General features: G+C 43.2%; 1 protein-coding gene across 10 annotated transcripts in view; it reads left to right on the top strand.

The window, feature by feature from the left end:
• specc1 (sperm antigen with calponin homology and coiled-coil domains 1) overlaps window positions 1-15546 on the top strand; it is a 268966-nt gene that overhangs the window by 231198 nt on the left and 22222 nt on the right. For all 10 annotated transcript variants that reach the window (XM_060912649.1, XM_060912648.1, XM_060912646.1 and 7 more), the window contains one exon: window positions 13593-13709. In XM_060912649.1, the coding sequence (XP_060768632.1) occupies window positions 13593-13709 (117 nt within the window). The remainder of the gene's footprint in view (window positions 1-13592; window positions 13710-15546) is intronic.

Here is a 15546-nt window from a genome sequence, read left to right on the forward strand (position 1 = left end):
TGACCAGGATGTATTTCTGTGCGTCTCTACCTCATTTCTGTACCACACACATGAACCCTAGCTAGCACTCATTTAACTCCCTTTGGGTGTGTGTGTGTGTGTGTGTGTGTGTTTGTTTTGTTGATAATTATGGAACTCAGGATTGGTAGAGAGACAGCTGGTGCAGGCATGTAAAGAGCGTCAGTGTCTGAGTCAAGCCTGCGCAGGTCTTCCTTATCAACAGTAAAGGACAGGAAGAGAGAGATGGGTGAATAAGAATAGACTTTCTGGTGTGACTCTCCTCTGTCACATTAAAATCCTTGGAAATTTCTTACATTCTTACTCTGTAGAGTCATTAAATCTGCAGGTCAGCACACTTCTTTATTCACCCTTTTAACGTTTGTGTTGTGTTCCTGAGTAACAATGCATCCATGTCCTGTTGACGTTAGACAAGAAATAACCTTTAAATCGTCTATGTTTTGGGGAAAACAGTAAAGACAAATAAAATCACTTCTCATCTCCGTGGATGGTCCTACCAGCAGGCGATTTTTTTTTTTTTTGCTTTATTTTTGTAAAACGTGAGCGGTGCAACAGAAAAGTGTATCATCATCTGGAGATCACGAGTGAGGGTGTATTCAGACCAGGATAGTTCGATAGTTCACTTGCTTTGGTCTGAACCAAATGTTTTTTTTTTTATTTTTTCATTTTGGTGCGGTTCGCTTTCACACTGTACATTTTAGTAAGCGGACCAAAATCTGTCAACAAAGCCACGCGCCCTGAGGTCGTTCAGCTATTGGTCAGAGACGACACGTGCACAAAGCGTTAAGTTCAAAAGTAGTCATGGAGGCTTTCCGTACTGTTATTCTTTTTAATGTCATCAAAGCTATATGTTTTTTCCAGTTTTTACTGTTTTCACAATTGTGCGATTACTATGCTGTTGTACAAGTAATTTATCAACGACGACGACAAAGGGCAAGGCGGCTACGGAGGATAGCGCTGATGAGCGCACATCATGTTGTGACAGTTCTGGCTCTTCACGCAATAGATGAATTTCTTTTTTGCGTCGCTAGTACCGCCACTTTTTGAAAGAATGTCCCTGATTTTAATGTAGGTCTGACGGAGTTTCTTCACTTTTAGCCGACATTGTTCTGGGGAGCGCGTGAACCCCTTCTCCTTCATTTTCTCACTGAATACAGCAAACACGTCGGCATTTTTGTGTGTTCTCTCCAAAAGCTCAGATATGTGGACATCTGCCCATATATCCACAAGGGTGCGCGTTTCTTCCTCGGCCCACGTTTGCCCCCTACTCATTTTTTGTACTCGCCTACCACTGGTGGCTGAATGACCCTTGACAACCAAAACAGTGTTTGCACTTTGCGGTGGAGTGTCAAGACTCTGTTTCCCATAATGCTCGACAAACGACGGAAGCTCCCGAGGCACAAAAAAGCAAAACTGTCGGATTAGGTCCGGTCTGTTTTCACACCTCCTAAAGATCCGCACCAGGGTTCCTTTGGTCCGGACCGAGTCCGACCTTGCAGCTCGGTCTCGGTCCGCTTGTTTGGTCTGGACCAGAGTTCGGTGGTTTGTATTCAGACCAACCCAAAAGGTCCGGACCAAGGGAAATTTGGGTCGTTTGGTCCGGACCAAACAATGTAGGTGTGAATACGCCCTTAGACTACGTTCAGACTGCACCCTGAAACGACCCATATCCGATTTTTTTGCCCATATGCGACCTGTATCCGATTTGTTATTGACAATCTGAACGACACAGATCCGATTTTTTTCACATGCGACCCAGGCCGCTTGGATATGTGGTCTTAATTCCGATGCATATCCGTTATTTTCACATGCGACTGCAGTCTGACCGGACAGGTCGCATTCATGCGACCTACACGTCATCAACAAGAGACAAACGTCACTATTCTGCGTTGGCTAATCCCGCCTCTTTGGTGGAAAACAACAACATTTGTACAGTTTTCAGAATGTAAATAGACTTTTATAGAATTGATCAAGCTAATGGTGGATTTGGTAGGGACCTGGATGTTGATCTGTTAGCCTGATTAAATAAAACAGTTTCTATAACTGATTTATAACTTAAACCATCCTGTATTACAAGATTATAAGATTGTTCTGGAAATTTCCAGTAATTTTGACACCTTCGGTCTCATTAGTCTGCTGCCCACATTAATCAGATTATTGTGTGAGTTCCGCTGCCGCCACAAAAACCACATCGCCAGGTCTCGCCTCATCTGCATGCTTTACTTGCAAACTTGAAGAGTGCGCTTTTTTTTTGTTTACGTATTATGTAGATGTGCTTATTACGTGTCAATTTGCGCACGCGGGACACTTTTGGGTCGTTTTCCGTTCATATTGGAGATCGCATACAAGTCTCATATAATTGGTAATGTGAACGGCCTAACAAAAAAATCGGATTTCACAACAAATCGGATATGGGTCGTTTCAGTCTGAACGTAGTGTTAGAATCCCTGACATTACATTACATTACAGGCATTTAGCAGACGCGCTTATCCAGAGGGATGTACAGTACAAGAAGTGCAAAAGTCAGGTCCAAGAAGTGCTGGACTTCTAGACAAGAAAGTTCTAGTGCCAAGTGAACAAGTGATAGAATAACACTTTGTGTAATATTCCAATGAAGTAGCAAGAAACAGCCAAGGAAAACAAGCCAACCATACAAACGAGCTGACAAATTACAACTAAATAGAGAAAAATAAAACTCCAACGGCTAGTCATCATGACCAGACTAAACAGTGCACAGCCTGCGTTGGTCAAGACCACGAAGACAGCTACAGTACATGATTACACAGTGGGCAGGGGAGAGGAGCAGCCTGAAGAGTTGGATCTTCACTCTGCGCTTGAAGGTGGTCAGGGAGTCGGCAGTTCTGACCTCAATGGGAAGGTCATTCCACCAACAGACAGCAGTCTTGAGCGAAGAGGAGGAGGGGCCAGGCGAGCTCCAGTTGCAGTGGAGCGTTGGAATCTGGCTGGCGTGTCGGGGTAGATCAGTCAAGAATGGCGAACGTTTCTCCTCTGTCAATCAACAGCAACACTGATGTCGATCGTGTGCATCAGTGAGCACGCAGACAGATAACGCTTTCCTCTGAGGGTGGAATAGATGTCGTTGGCTGGTTTCACATGTCTCAGAGGAAGCACGTGATATCCTTCACCGTTCCCAAGTAATATCTGTCGTATCATATGGGAGAGATGATTAGTAGGTAGGTAGGACCAAAACTGGCCAGATATTGGAGGAAAAATCCAAAAACAGTTGGATTTCAATTAACATGTCAGTACTTTTTGTAATCTGTTTTATTCTTGGGTTTTTCTCTGGAATATCCACAGCTTTTCTGCGAGAGACAATGGGGGTCGCCATGACACCCACCTCTCCCAGATCTTTGATTTCCGGTTCATCCAAGCAGCTATGGATGAGGGAGTTGAACGTAGCCGAGCACAGTTGGCTCCAACAACCACGTTTTAGTCAGAGGATAACGTCTTTTGAAATGATGTCTTTTTCTGGTTCAGTGTGTGCCGTCGTCGGGTGCACAAACAACTTGCGAAAGCTTAAAGATTTTCTGAATGGAATCTGTTTTGAGCACAAACGGACTCGCCAGACATGTTGTCCAGCACCATACGCTGCTCATCTGTACATGCGATTCCTGTCTTTCCACTAACCACTGCATTTTGGATCTGAATCAACAACGTTAATTTTATGTAACTGTGGTTTAGATATTGTACATTATTCAAACATTAGTAATTTAGCTGACATTTTTATTCAAAGCGACTAACAATAAGCGCCTGTAGCCAAGAGAATCCAAGAGCGACCAGTGCTGAAGTACTAGTGTAAACAAACAGCCTACAAATACCATCCAATATCTGGAATGATCAGAGTAGTTAAGAAGTTGAAGAAGCTTGGACAAATACATAGACAAGGGATTATTTAAAGGAGATACGCAGAACCTTTATTTTTAAATAAATTTCTGAGTGGATAGTATCTCCATCCTTGACTCTTGTATGCTGCATAAATGGGAATTAAAAAAATAATATATATATTTTTGAGAGTTAAAATTGACTGTAAAGTTGTCATTCGAGCTGCCAGCCAGCCCTGAGTGCGTGACGTCACAGCGAGAACCGGTTTTAAGGCCGAGGCCTTTGACAGCTATCGACCAAAGTCATATCAATAAAAATGTATGGTGAAAGTAAGAAATACCGTTACCGACTTGCTCAACTAAGACTGATTTGACTTCACTGATTGTGGGTTGACGCTCATTAAAACAGGATAGGTGTTATAACTTATGCAACATACATGTACATGCATGCATTTTCACTGATAAAACGTAAAAAGCTCATTAAATAATCAGATGAACTGAGACAATCGCATTCTGAAGCAAATTAAATAATCTTATACCGGTAACTTAAACACACAATACAAGCTACATGTATTCATCTAAATGCAGGTAAACAACATGATGTTTTTTTTATCCAAATGAGAGTCGGAGCTTACCTGTCTGTGTTCTTGCTTCTTGAAGGCCGAGCTTGTGGCCGATTGTTTTGAAACAATCGGACTTTCAGTTGTTTGTTCAGTTCTCCATTCATTCGCTTCTTCCACGTAAGGGCGAGATGGCAGCAATATCCAGCGAAGAAAATCAGGCGGCTGCTACACTCATTCTCTCCATACTGTGTACTCCGCCATTACTGCTCGGCTCAGGCAATTACTAAAACCCGGGACGGAACGGGATGTCACCGGTTTTAGCAACAACCGTGGGGAGGTCACTGCCCGAGCGATACAGTGGGGCAAAAAAGTATTTAGTCAGCCACCAATTGTGCAAGTTCTCCCACTTAAAAAGATGAGAGAGGCCTGTAATTTTCATCATAGGTACACTTCAACTATGAGAGATAGAATGGGGGAAAGAATCCAGGAAATCACATTGTCTGATTTTTAATGAATTAATTGGTAAATTCCTCAGTAAAATAAGTATTTGGTCACCTACAAACAAGCAAGATTTCTGTCTCTCACAGACCTGTAATAACTTCTTTAAGAGGCTCCTCTGTCCTCCACTCGTTACCTGTATTAATAGCACCTGTTTGAACTCGTTATCAGTATAAAAGACACCTGTCCACAACCTCAAACAGTCACACTCCAAACTCCACTATGGCCAAGACCAAAGAGCTGTCAAAGGACACCAGAAACAAAACTGTAGACCTGCACCAGGCTGGGAAGACTGAATCTGCAATAGGTAAGCAGCTTGGTGTGAAGAAATCAACTGTGGGAGCAATTATTAGAAAATGGAAGACATACAAGACCACTGATAATCTCCCTCGATCTGGGGCTCCATGCAAGATCTCACCCCATGGGGTCAAAATGATCACAAGAACGGTGAGCAAAAATCCCAGAACCACATGGGGGGACCTAGTGAATGACCTGCAGAGAGCTGGGACCAAAGTAACAAAGGCTACCATCAGTAACACACTACGCCGCCAGGGACTCAAATCCTGCAGTGCCAGACGTGTCCCCCTGCTTAAGCCAGTACATGTCCAGGCCCGTCTGAAGTTTGCTAGAGAGCATTTGGATGATCCAGAAGAGGATTGGGAGAATGTCATATGGTCAGATGAAACCAAAATAGAACTTTTTGGTAAAAACTCAACTTGTCGTGTTTGGAGGAGAAAGAATGCTGAGTTGCATCCAAAGAACACCATACCTACTGTGAAGCATGGGGGTGGAAACATCATGCTTTGGGGCTGTTTTTCTGCAAAAGGACCAGGACGACTGATCCGTGTAAAGGAAAGAATGAATGGGGCCATGTATCGTGCGAATTTGAGTGAAAACCTCCTTCCATCAGCAAGGGCATTGAAGATGAAACGTGGCTGGGTCTTTCAGTATGACAATGATCCCAAACACACCACCCGTGCAACGAAGGAGTGGCTTCGTAAGAAGCATTTCAAGGTCCTGGAGTGGCCTAGCCAGTCTCCAGATCTCAACCCCATAGAAAATCTTTGGAGGGAGTTGAAAGTCCGTGTTGCCCAGCGACAGCCCCAAAACATCACTGCTCTGGAGGAGATCTGCATGGAGGAATGGGCCAAAATCCCAGCAACAGTGTGTGAAAACCTTGTGAAGACTTACAGAAAACGTTTGACCTCTGTCATTGCCAACAAAGGGTATACAGGTCCTTCTCAAAAAATTAGCATATTGTGATAAAGTTCATTATTTTCCATAATGTAATGATAAAAATTAAACTTTCATATATTTTAGATTCATTGCACACCAACTGAAATATTTCAGGTCTTTTATTGTTTTGATACTGATTATTTTGGCATACAGCTCATGAAAACCCAAAATTCCTATCTCAAAAAATTAGCATATCATGAAAAGGTATTCTAAACGAGCTATTAACCTAATCATCTGAATCAACAACTTAACTCTAAACACCTGCAAAAGATTCCTGAGGCTTTTAAAAACTCCCAGTCTGGTTCATTACTCAAAACCGCAATCATGGGTAAGACTGCCAACCTGACTGCTGTCCAGAAGGTCATCATTGACACCCTCAAGCAAGAGGGTAAGACACAGAAAGAAATCTCTGAGCGAATAGGCTGTTCCCAGAGTGCTGTATCAAGGCACCTCAGTGGGACGTCTGTGGGAAGGAAAAAGTGTGGCAGAAAACGCTGCACAACCAGAAGAGGTGACCGGACCCTGAGGAAGATTGTGGAGAATGGCCGATTCCAGACCTTGGGGGACCTGTGGAAGCAGTGGACTGAGTCTGGAGTAGAAACATCCAGATCCACCGTGCACAGGCGTGTGCAGGAAATGGGCTACAGAGAAGCAGCACTGGACTGTTGCTCAGTGGTCCAAAGTACTTTTTTCGGATGAAAGCAAATGTTGCATGTCATTCGGAAATCAAGGTGCCAGAGTCTGGAGGAAGACTGGGGAGAAGGAAATGCCAAAATGCCTGAAGTCCAATGTCAAGTACCCACAGTCAGTGATGGTCTGGGGTGCCATGTCAGCTGCTGGTGTTGGTCCACTGTGGTTTATCAAAGGCAGGGTCAATGCAGCTAGCTATCAGGATATTTTGGAGCACTTCATGCTTCCATCTGCTGAAAAGCTTTATGGAGATGAAGATTTCATTTTTCAGCACGACCTGGCACCTGCTCACAGTGCCAAAACCACTGGTAAATGGTTTACTGACCATGGTATTACTGTGCTCAATTGGCCTGCCAACTCTCCTGACCTCAACCCCATAGAGAATCTGTGGGGTATTGTGAAGAGGAAGTTGAGAGACACCAGACCCAACACTGTGGATGAGCTTAAGACCGCTATCGAAGCATCCTGGGCCTCCATAACACCTCAGCAGTGCCACAGGCTCATCGCCTCCATGGCACGTCGCATTGAAGCAGTCATTTCTGCCAAAGGATTCCCGAACAAGTATTGAGTGCATAACTGAACATAATTATTTGAAGGTTGACTTTTTTTGTATTAAAAACACTTTTTTTTATTGGTCAGATGAAATATGCTAATTTTTTGAGATAGGGATTTTTGGTTTTCCTTTACTTTTTTGCCAAAATCATCAGTATTTAAAACAATAAAAGGCTTGAACTACTTCAGTTGTGTGTAATGAATCTAAAATATATTAAAGTCTAATGTTTATGAGTACATTACAGAAAATAATGAACTTTATCACAATATGCTAATTTTTTGAGAAGGACCTGTATAACAAAGTATTGAGATGAACTTTTGTTATTGACCAAATACTTATTTTCCACCATAATTTGCAAATAAATTCTTTAAAAATCAGACAATGTGATATTCTGTATTTTTTTTCTCATTCTGTCTCTCATAGTTGAAGTGTACCTATGATGAAAATTGCAGGCCTCTCTCATCTTTTTAAGTGGGAGAACTTGCACAATTGGTGACTGACTAAATACTTTTTTGCCCCACTGTATGTCCCGTCCCGGGTTTTACCAACAATTCTCGGCTCACTCCGGGAGAACTGGTGCAACTGAACTTGCTTTCCTTTTAAAAAAAATAAATAAAATAAACGCTTTCCTTTTCTTGTTTTCTTTTTATTTTCTTGTTGATACTGCACCCTCTTTCAATACGGGCTTCTAGCCAACGCTCCTCAACAGATCAGAGGTCTCATACGAGTCTTCAGTAAAATGTGCAGAGCAGAGGAGAGACCACTTCGTAGGCGCCCAAAGTGCCTATGAACTTCTCGCAAAACGTGTCCAAATCTTTGCAGTTTGAACATTCTTGCGCCATGAATGCAACGTAAATCCACCTCCTGTCGTGTTGCTGCACCCACCAGCAACACATCTACGTGGCATGGCGATAAATTAGCTCAAAATGGAGGATCGGAGTTGCAGTCAGCTCTGTGTTTTAGTGTAGCGGAAATGGCGATGAGACCGATAGACTTCCTGCTGTGACGTTACGGACGTCAAGGTCATTCACTCAGACCGCTACCTATATAATTCACTTTGATCGTAAAAATTACTATATTAGATTTATTGTTAATGCTTAAAACTAATCCTGTGCCATTCTTGAGGTCTCAAGGCATTTATAAACGAAAGTGAGGCCATGGTTCTGTGTATATGCTTTAAGTATGGTATGTTTATTCTTTCCAAAGTTTGACAGCATCTGCATTAAAATGGTTAGCCTGTGCTTCTCTGACCGAGCTTTTCCTTCTTGAGCCGATACATATACATATTGAGCCTATATGGTATTTGGCAGACGCTTTTGTCCAAAGCGACTTACAATATTATTAGTAAACCAATACAATAATACAGTCGCTCTACTCTGACACAGCCGACCTTCCAGATGGCAGCTCCAGGATTTCCCTAACCCTGCAATGCAGAAACAGCCGACTGTTTATATCACGCCATCGGCTCTCATCATTAACCAAGCCAGGTGTTTGGGTTTGTTCATGCTCTGGTGAGGCTCAACCTCAGCCTTTAATCAAACAAACTCGCCCTCTCTTTTACACACAATTTTGCCAGTTTTATTACTGTGTGGATAATTGTACGCCTCCGTGCTCTTGCAGTTCCTTAGCTCCTCGCCGTCAACACCCTCACTAAGAATAAAATAACTGACAATGTCAACGTAGCTGACGTCGAGACACAACTTCATTTCGTCTATGTGAGAGTAGACGGATGGGGCACTTCAGAAAATCGGACCCGTGTAACCATCTTTTAGCCATCTTTGAGCTCGCCTACCTAGCAGTTAGCGTTAGCTACAAACGTCAACGCAGCGGAGCGGAAGAAAGAGACCGGCTTCCACCATGATGCAGCAATGAATCATGGGAAAGTTGTAGATAACAATAAAAAGGATTTAGCAGATGGACCAAAAAAGTAATGTTTCACGTTCAATTGATGAAAATGAAGCAAGCACATACAGTTTAGTATAATGTGAGTTTCAGTAACAATTTAAACCGAACAGAGCTCAGGGGAATTAATAATCACACGCTGCTTGCCAAATCAGTACGGCCTTGTTTATCGACTCATCACTGATCGTGGCTTTGAGCACAAAGATCCTTCAGAGTCCAACATCACAGGGTGTTTCAAGTGATTTTTATGAAGTGTATGAGCCAGAAAACCCAGGAGAGCCATAACTGGCCTCTTGCCCTGTTCCCAAACTCAGCCATGGACACACACACACACACACACACACACACACACACACACACACACACACACACACATACCAGAGCAACAGGGAGATACAAAAAGGGACAGGAAGTCTAGCAAAGGACAATGAGTTAGGAATGTGATGTCCAGCACGTGCAGTCCATCTCGCTGTTTTTCCCTCTGTTGCGCTCAATCTCTTTCCTCTCTATGACGACATATAGAGAGCTCCTGCACGATGCCCCCACTTCTAGCTTACTCCATCTTCCTCCCTTCCAGCCCTTTTCTGTGCGCGTGAAAGAGAGAACGTGCCCCGCCACACGTTCCCCTCTCCATCCTTTCTCCTCTTGATGTTTGTAATGGCTGTTCAGGTAAAGATAAATCATTCACAAGCTGTACTTCACCAGGGTTAATCAAATCACACAAACTGTAATAGAGATAGGAGTGATTTTATTATTATTAAGTATGATTATAGTTATAACTTAATTGTTTCCAAGTCTGATTATACGAGCGTGTTCATGTTCTTCATGAATGAAGTGTTAGTGTGTGAATGTAGTGCATTAGAGTTTTGTTAGAGTATTGTTGGGTTTCACGTGACGTCACATCCGGCTTATTAGTTATTCAAAACTTTAGCTGGTGGTCTATCAAAGCTAAGCTGACAAAGCGTTTGTACGGAGAAGGTGTATTGCTCGCATGAAAAATGCCTTACGCTTGCGTTGTTTTAGGTTGTTCGAATCGATCAAACCGTGAAACTGATAAGTTTCTTGAGGGTTCTCCGTGAACTAATAAAAAAGGGTGAACGAACACAGGATTTCACAAAAAGACATCAGGAAAGGTGGCTTTTGAACCTCTCACTGAAATCGAAGGGAGCCGAGTCGAAGCCTGCTCGAGTTTGCAGTGATCACTTGGTGAAAGGTTTGTATCTCCCTCTCAGCTATGGCCTTAGTGTTTTCCAAGTACTTTTCTTGATATGTGTCGTTATTTTACGGTACTTTTTTAGCCACGAAGCGCTAAAGTCCCCAGCTGTTTCTTTGTGTCCTCCTCACAAAGTCCATATGCATGAAGGTCCTGACAAAATTCTTCCCCAGCCGTACAGTTACAATGCGCCGTGATCACTTCTCCGTCTTGTTTAACTAAGATCCAGGTCTTTAAAGGGGTTTCTGATGATCTCTGTGAATGATTTACCTGAGAGATAAGAGCCAACACAAGGGAGAATCAAGCCAACTGTTTGTTTACACTTCAACTTGCAGCGCTCCGTTGTAAAGACATGAACGAAGAGCTTTAGAAAAAACATACTTACACAGGCAAAAACAATCCAGGATTCATTCGGCAGCGACTTGATCCCGAGGTCCTTTACTCAGCCACATACAAAAAGTTGTAAGCCTCCATACTCTTCCACGCTTTCATCTGTTTTGCGGTGTAGAAGGACGTCTGCAACACCAGATAGTTCGAGATGTCGGGGAACTCGACTGAAGGGTAGTTTTTGAGATCGTATGACAAATCCTTCTTTCCCAGACTGTAAGCGTCGATTCCATTGCACATAGCAATCTTCTGAATCTATCTAAAGCCAGCAGTGGCTTCTAGATTACGAGCGTACTCTGGTACGTTATCACTAGTTGTTTGCACTATGGGAGCTGTTTAGACCACCAGCTATTTCACTTTCGGTAAAACTGCTCAGAAAAGTCACGTGACTGAAACCCAGCAATTGTGGCAACACCAAGGTTGCTGTTTCATTTTAAAGGTTTAGATGCTTATCGAACTGAATTGATAATTGGGTTCTGTTAGATTCGACACGCCCAGTCCTGTTGAATCTAGGTATCACTGAAATAGAACCTTTCAAATAATGTGAAGTAAGGCTCTGGGACTCCAGTAAACCACAGTGAGAGCCAGTATCTCCAAATGGAGAAAACTTGCAACAGTGAGGGATCTCCGCAGAAGTGGCCAGCCTAGCAAAGTTCCTCCAAAAGTGTATTGAAAATTCATCTTGGAAATAACAACATAATTTTATCTCATATTTGCCTATATATATATATATATATATATATATATATATATATATATATATATATATATATAGTGTGTGTGTGTATGTGTATATATATATATATATATATGTGTGTGTGTGTGTATGTGTATATATATATATATATATATATATATATATATATATATATATATATATATAGTGTGTGTGTGTGTATGTATATATATATATATATATATATATATATATATATATATATATAATATATGTGTGTGTGTATATGTGTGTGTGTGTGTGTGTGTATAATATAATGTTCTGTGGATTGATGAATTGAAAGTTTAACATTTTACAAGACATGGCTCTTTCAGGGCGGCACGGTGGTGTAGTGGTTAGCGCTGTCGCCTCACAGCAAGAAGGTCCGGGTTCGAGCCCCGTGGCCGGCGAGGGCCTTTCTGTGTGGAGTTTGCATGTTCTCCCCGTGTCCGCGTGGGTTTCCTCCGGGTGCTCCGGTTTCCCCCACAGTCCAAAGACATGCAGGTTAGGTTAACTGGCGACTCTAAATTGACCGTAGGTGTGAATGTGAGTGTGAATGGTTGTCTGTGTCTATGTGTCAGCCCTGTGATGACCTGGCGACTTGTCCAGGGTGTACCCCGCCTTTCGCCCGTAGTCAGCTGGGATAGGCTCCAGCTTGCCTGCGACCCTGTAGAACAGGATAAAGCGGCTAGAGATAATGAGATGAGATGAGATGGCTCTTTCATACAGCACACAACAGAGAAACATGGTGGTGGTAGTGTGATGGTGTGAGGATTCTCTAGGGGTTGCTTCAGAGGCTGGGTGATGTGCCATAATTGACAGAACCATGAATTCGACTCTCTCCCAGAAAATCCTGAAGGAAAATGTCTGGACATCAGTCCATGAGCTGAAGCTGATGGGTGATACAGGTGATGCGTAAACATTTCCCTTCAGTAAATGAAATTATTGTTTAAAAACTTCTTGTTTTATATTACATTTTGAATGACTCATTTAGTGTCCAAAAATGCAGTCATACACACTCACTGGCCACTTTAATAGGAACTTGTTCTTGGTTCTAAGCTTCCTGTTCTTGGCTGGCACGAGTGGAAATCAATGTGGTTTTCTGCTGTTGCATGCTGAGATGCTTTTCTGCTCACCACGGTTGTTGCTATGAGTTACTGGCAGCTCGAACCAATCTGTCCATTTCCCTCTGACCTCTCTTATCAACAAGGCGTTTGTTTCCACCCACAGAACTGTCGCTCACTCGCTCAATGTTTTTTTGTTTTTCGCACCATTCTGTGTAAACTCTAGAGACTGTTGTGTGTGAAAATCCCAGGAGATCAGCAGTTTCTGAAATACTCAAATCAGTCCATCTGGCTCAAACCAACACCCATGCCACAGTGAAAGTCGCAGAGACGACAATTTTTCCCCATTCTGATGTTTGAAGTGAACATTAACCGAAGCTCTGGATTTGTATCTGCATGATTTGACGCACTGTGCTGCCGTCAAGGGATCGGCTAATTAGAGAACGGCATAAAACAGCAGGTGGATGGGTGTGCCTAATAAAGTGGCTGGTGAGTGTACTTTCTAAAGGCACAAAGAGAATGGCTTATCAGATCTGGTTTTGTGGAGAGACTTGAACAAATGTATATTTTATTAGATTGTACCTTTAGTACTAAAGTATGATACAAATACAAACTGTATTTCGCTAATAATGCTAGAAATGTTCTTGATATGTACTCGTCAACAAACCCATCGTATTCAGCATTCCTGTGGCACTGATCGTTTTTACAAAGTGTTTCAGTTATGCAAATATCTCATTCACACTGTTACAAGAGCCTTGTTTTGTCAGAATATTTTGCTCGAATGTTTGAGGGGCTACTCTGGTAGATCATCCTGAAACGGAGCACATGATGTTGTGTTACATTGAAGTGACAGGTGGATTTGTGAATGTAATACTTTCACACCTCAGTGAATCATTTTTTTCCCTCGTTAGAACGTCGATGTGACGAACTTCAGCAGCAGTTGGAGTGACGGTCTGGCCTTCTGTGCACTGCTACACACATATCTGCCTGCACACATCCCTTATCAAGAGCTCATCAGCCAGGACAAGGTACCACACACACACACACACACACACACACACACACACAATGTATATCACCTTCATTACTTAATATACAGACACAGCTCTCACTGGGAAGCCGTAACATCTTGGCTCCCGGTCCTTGCCGTGGTGTGAGGGCCCGAATGAACCAATTCCCAATACCCGAGATAGGTGTAAAAGTCCTATTCTGTAACCTGAAATGACGGGATGGTAATTGGATAGTCGCTAAAGGGAGGATCGTCCGTCGGCTTAGACAGGCCCTGCAAGCCAGACGTTAAATAATTCTGCACGAGTACCCAACGAGAGCAAAATGGAACAGAACAGGAAGACTGACCCAGGAACGGTAAACAGATTGAGATTTGCAACGCTGAACATTGGCACATAGAGACGTAAGGAAGAAGAAATTCTGCACATCATGAAGAGAAGAAAGATGGGCATCCTGGGACTTGCCGAGACCCATCTGAGAGATGAAATTGTCGATAAGGACCTGTAAGATGGATTCACCCTCATTTCAAAGAAGGAAGAGCACATCCAGGTGTCGCAATCATAGTTGGACCATGCCTCAAAGCCAACATCCAGAACATCAACATTGTAAATGAGAGAATACTGGGTGTCCAGATAAAGACAAAAAACAACGCTTATGGTATCGCCCAATTCTACGGCCCACAACAAGGATGGCCAGAAGAAGAAAAAGACCTTTTCTATGATCAACTTGAAATGACTTTGAACCAAATGTCCCATTTAACAGCACACGCTGTAATTAGAGACTTTAACGGCAGAGTGGGTTGTAATAGAAATGGCATAGAGAACATCCTTGGACCATTTGGAGAAGAAAGCCAAAATGAGGATGGCGAGCAACTCATAGATTTCTGCATTAGGAACAATCTCGCAATTATGAATGGCTTCTTCAAACACCAATACAGCCATAAAATGACTTGGAAGAACATTGGGCAATATGACCATGTGTCAATCATTGACTACATCTTAACATCTGGCAAACGTATTGTAAATGATGTCAAAGTCATGCCAGGAGAATCCCTAGACTCTGATCACAGGCTCTTAGTAACAGATATTAACGTTAAGAAACCAAAGTTAAGCAAACCTTGGACGAACAAGAAAATCTCATCTCATTATCTCTAGCCACTTTATCCTGTCCTACAAGGTCACAGGCAAGCTGGAGCCCATCCCAGCTGACTGCGGGCAAAAGGCAGGGTACACCCTGGACAAGTTGCCAGGTCATCACAGGGCTGACACATAGACACAGACAACCATTCACACTAACATTCACACCTACGGTCAATTTAGAGTCACCAGTTAACTTAACCTGCATGTCTTTGGACTGTGGAGGAAACCGGAGCACCTGGAGGAAACCCACGCGGACACGGGGAGAACATGCAAACTCCACACAGAAAGGCCCTCGCCGGCCATGGGGCTCGAACCCGGACCTTCTTGCTGTGAGGCGACAGCACCACAGCAAGTACAAGTGCCGCCCCAAACAAGAAAATCTCATCTCATTATCTCTAGCTGCTTTATCCTGTTCTACAGGGTCGCAGGCAAGCTGGAGCCTATCCCAGCTGACTACAGGCGAAAGGCGGGGTACACCCTGGACAAGTCGCCAGGTTATCACAGGGCTGACACATAGACACAGACAACCATTCACACTCACATTCACACCTACGGTCAATTTAGAGTCACCAGTTAACCTAACCTGCATGTCTTTGGACTGTGGGGGAAACCGGAGCACCCAGAGGAAACCCACGCGGACACGGGGAGAACGTGCAAACTCCGCACAGAAAGGCCCTCGTCGGCCACGGGGCTCGAACCCGGACCTTCTTGCTGTGAG

The sequence above is a fragment of the Neoarius graeffei genome, chromosome 28, assembly GCF_027579695.1.
Source record: "Neoarius graeffei isolate fNeoGra1 chromosome 28, fNeoGra1.pri, whole genome shotgun sequence".
Lineage (NCBI taxonomy): Eukaryota > Metazoa > Chordata > Actinopteri > Siluriformes > Ariidae > Neoarius > Neoarius graeffei.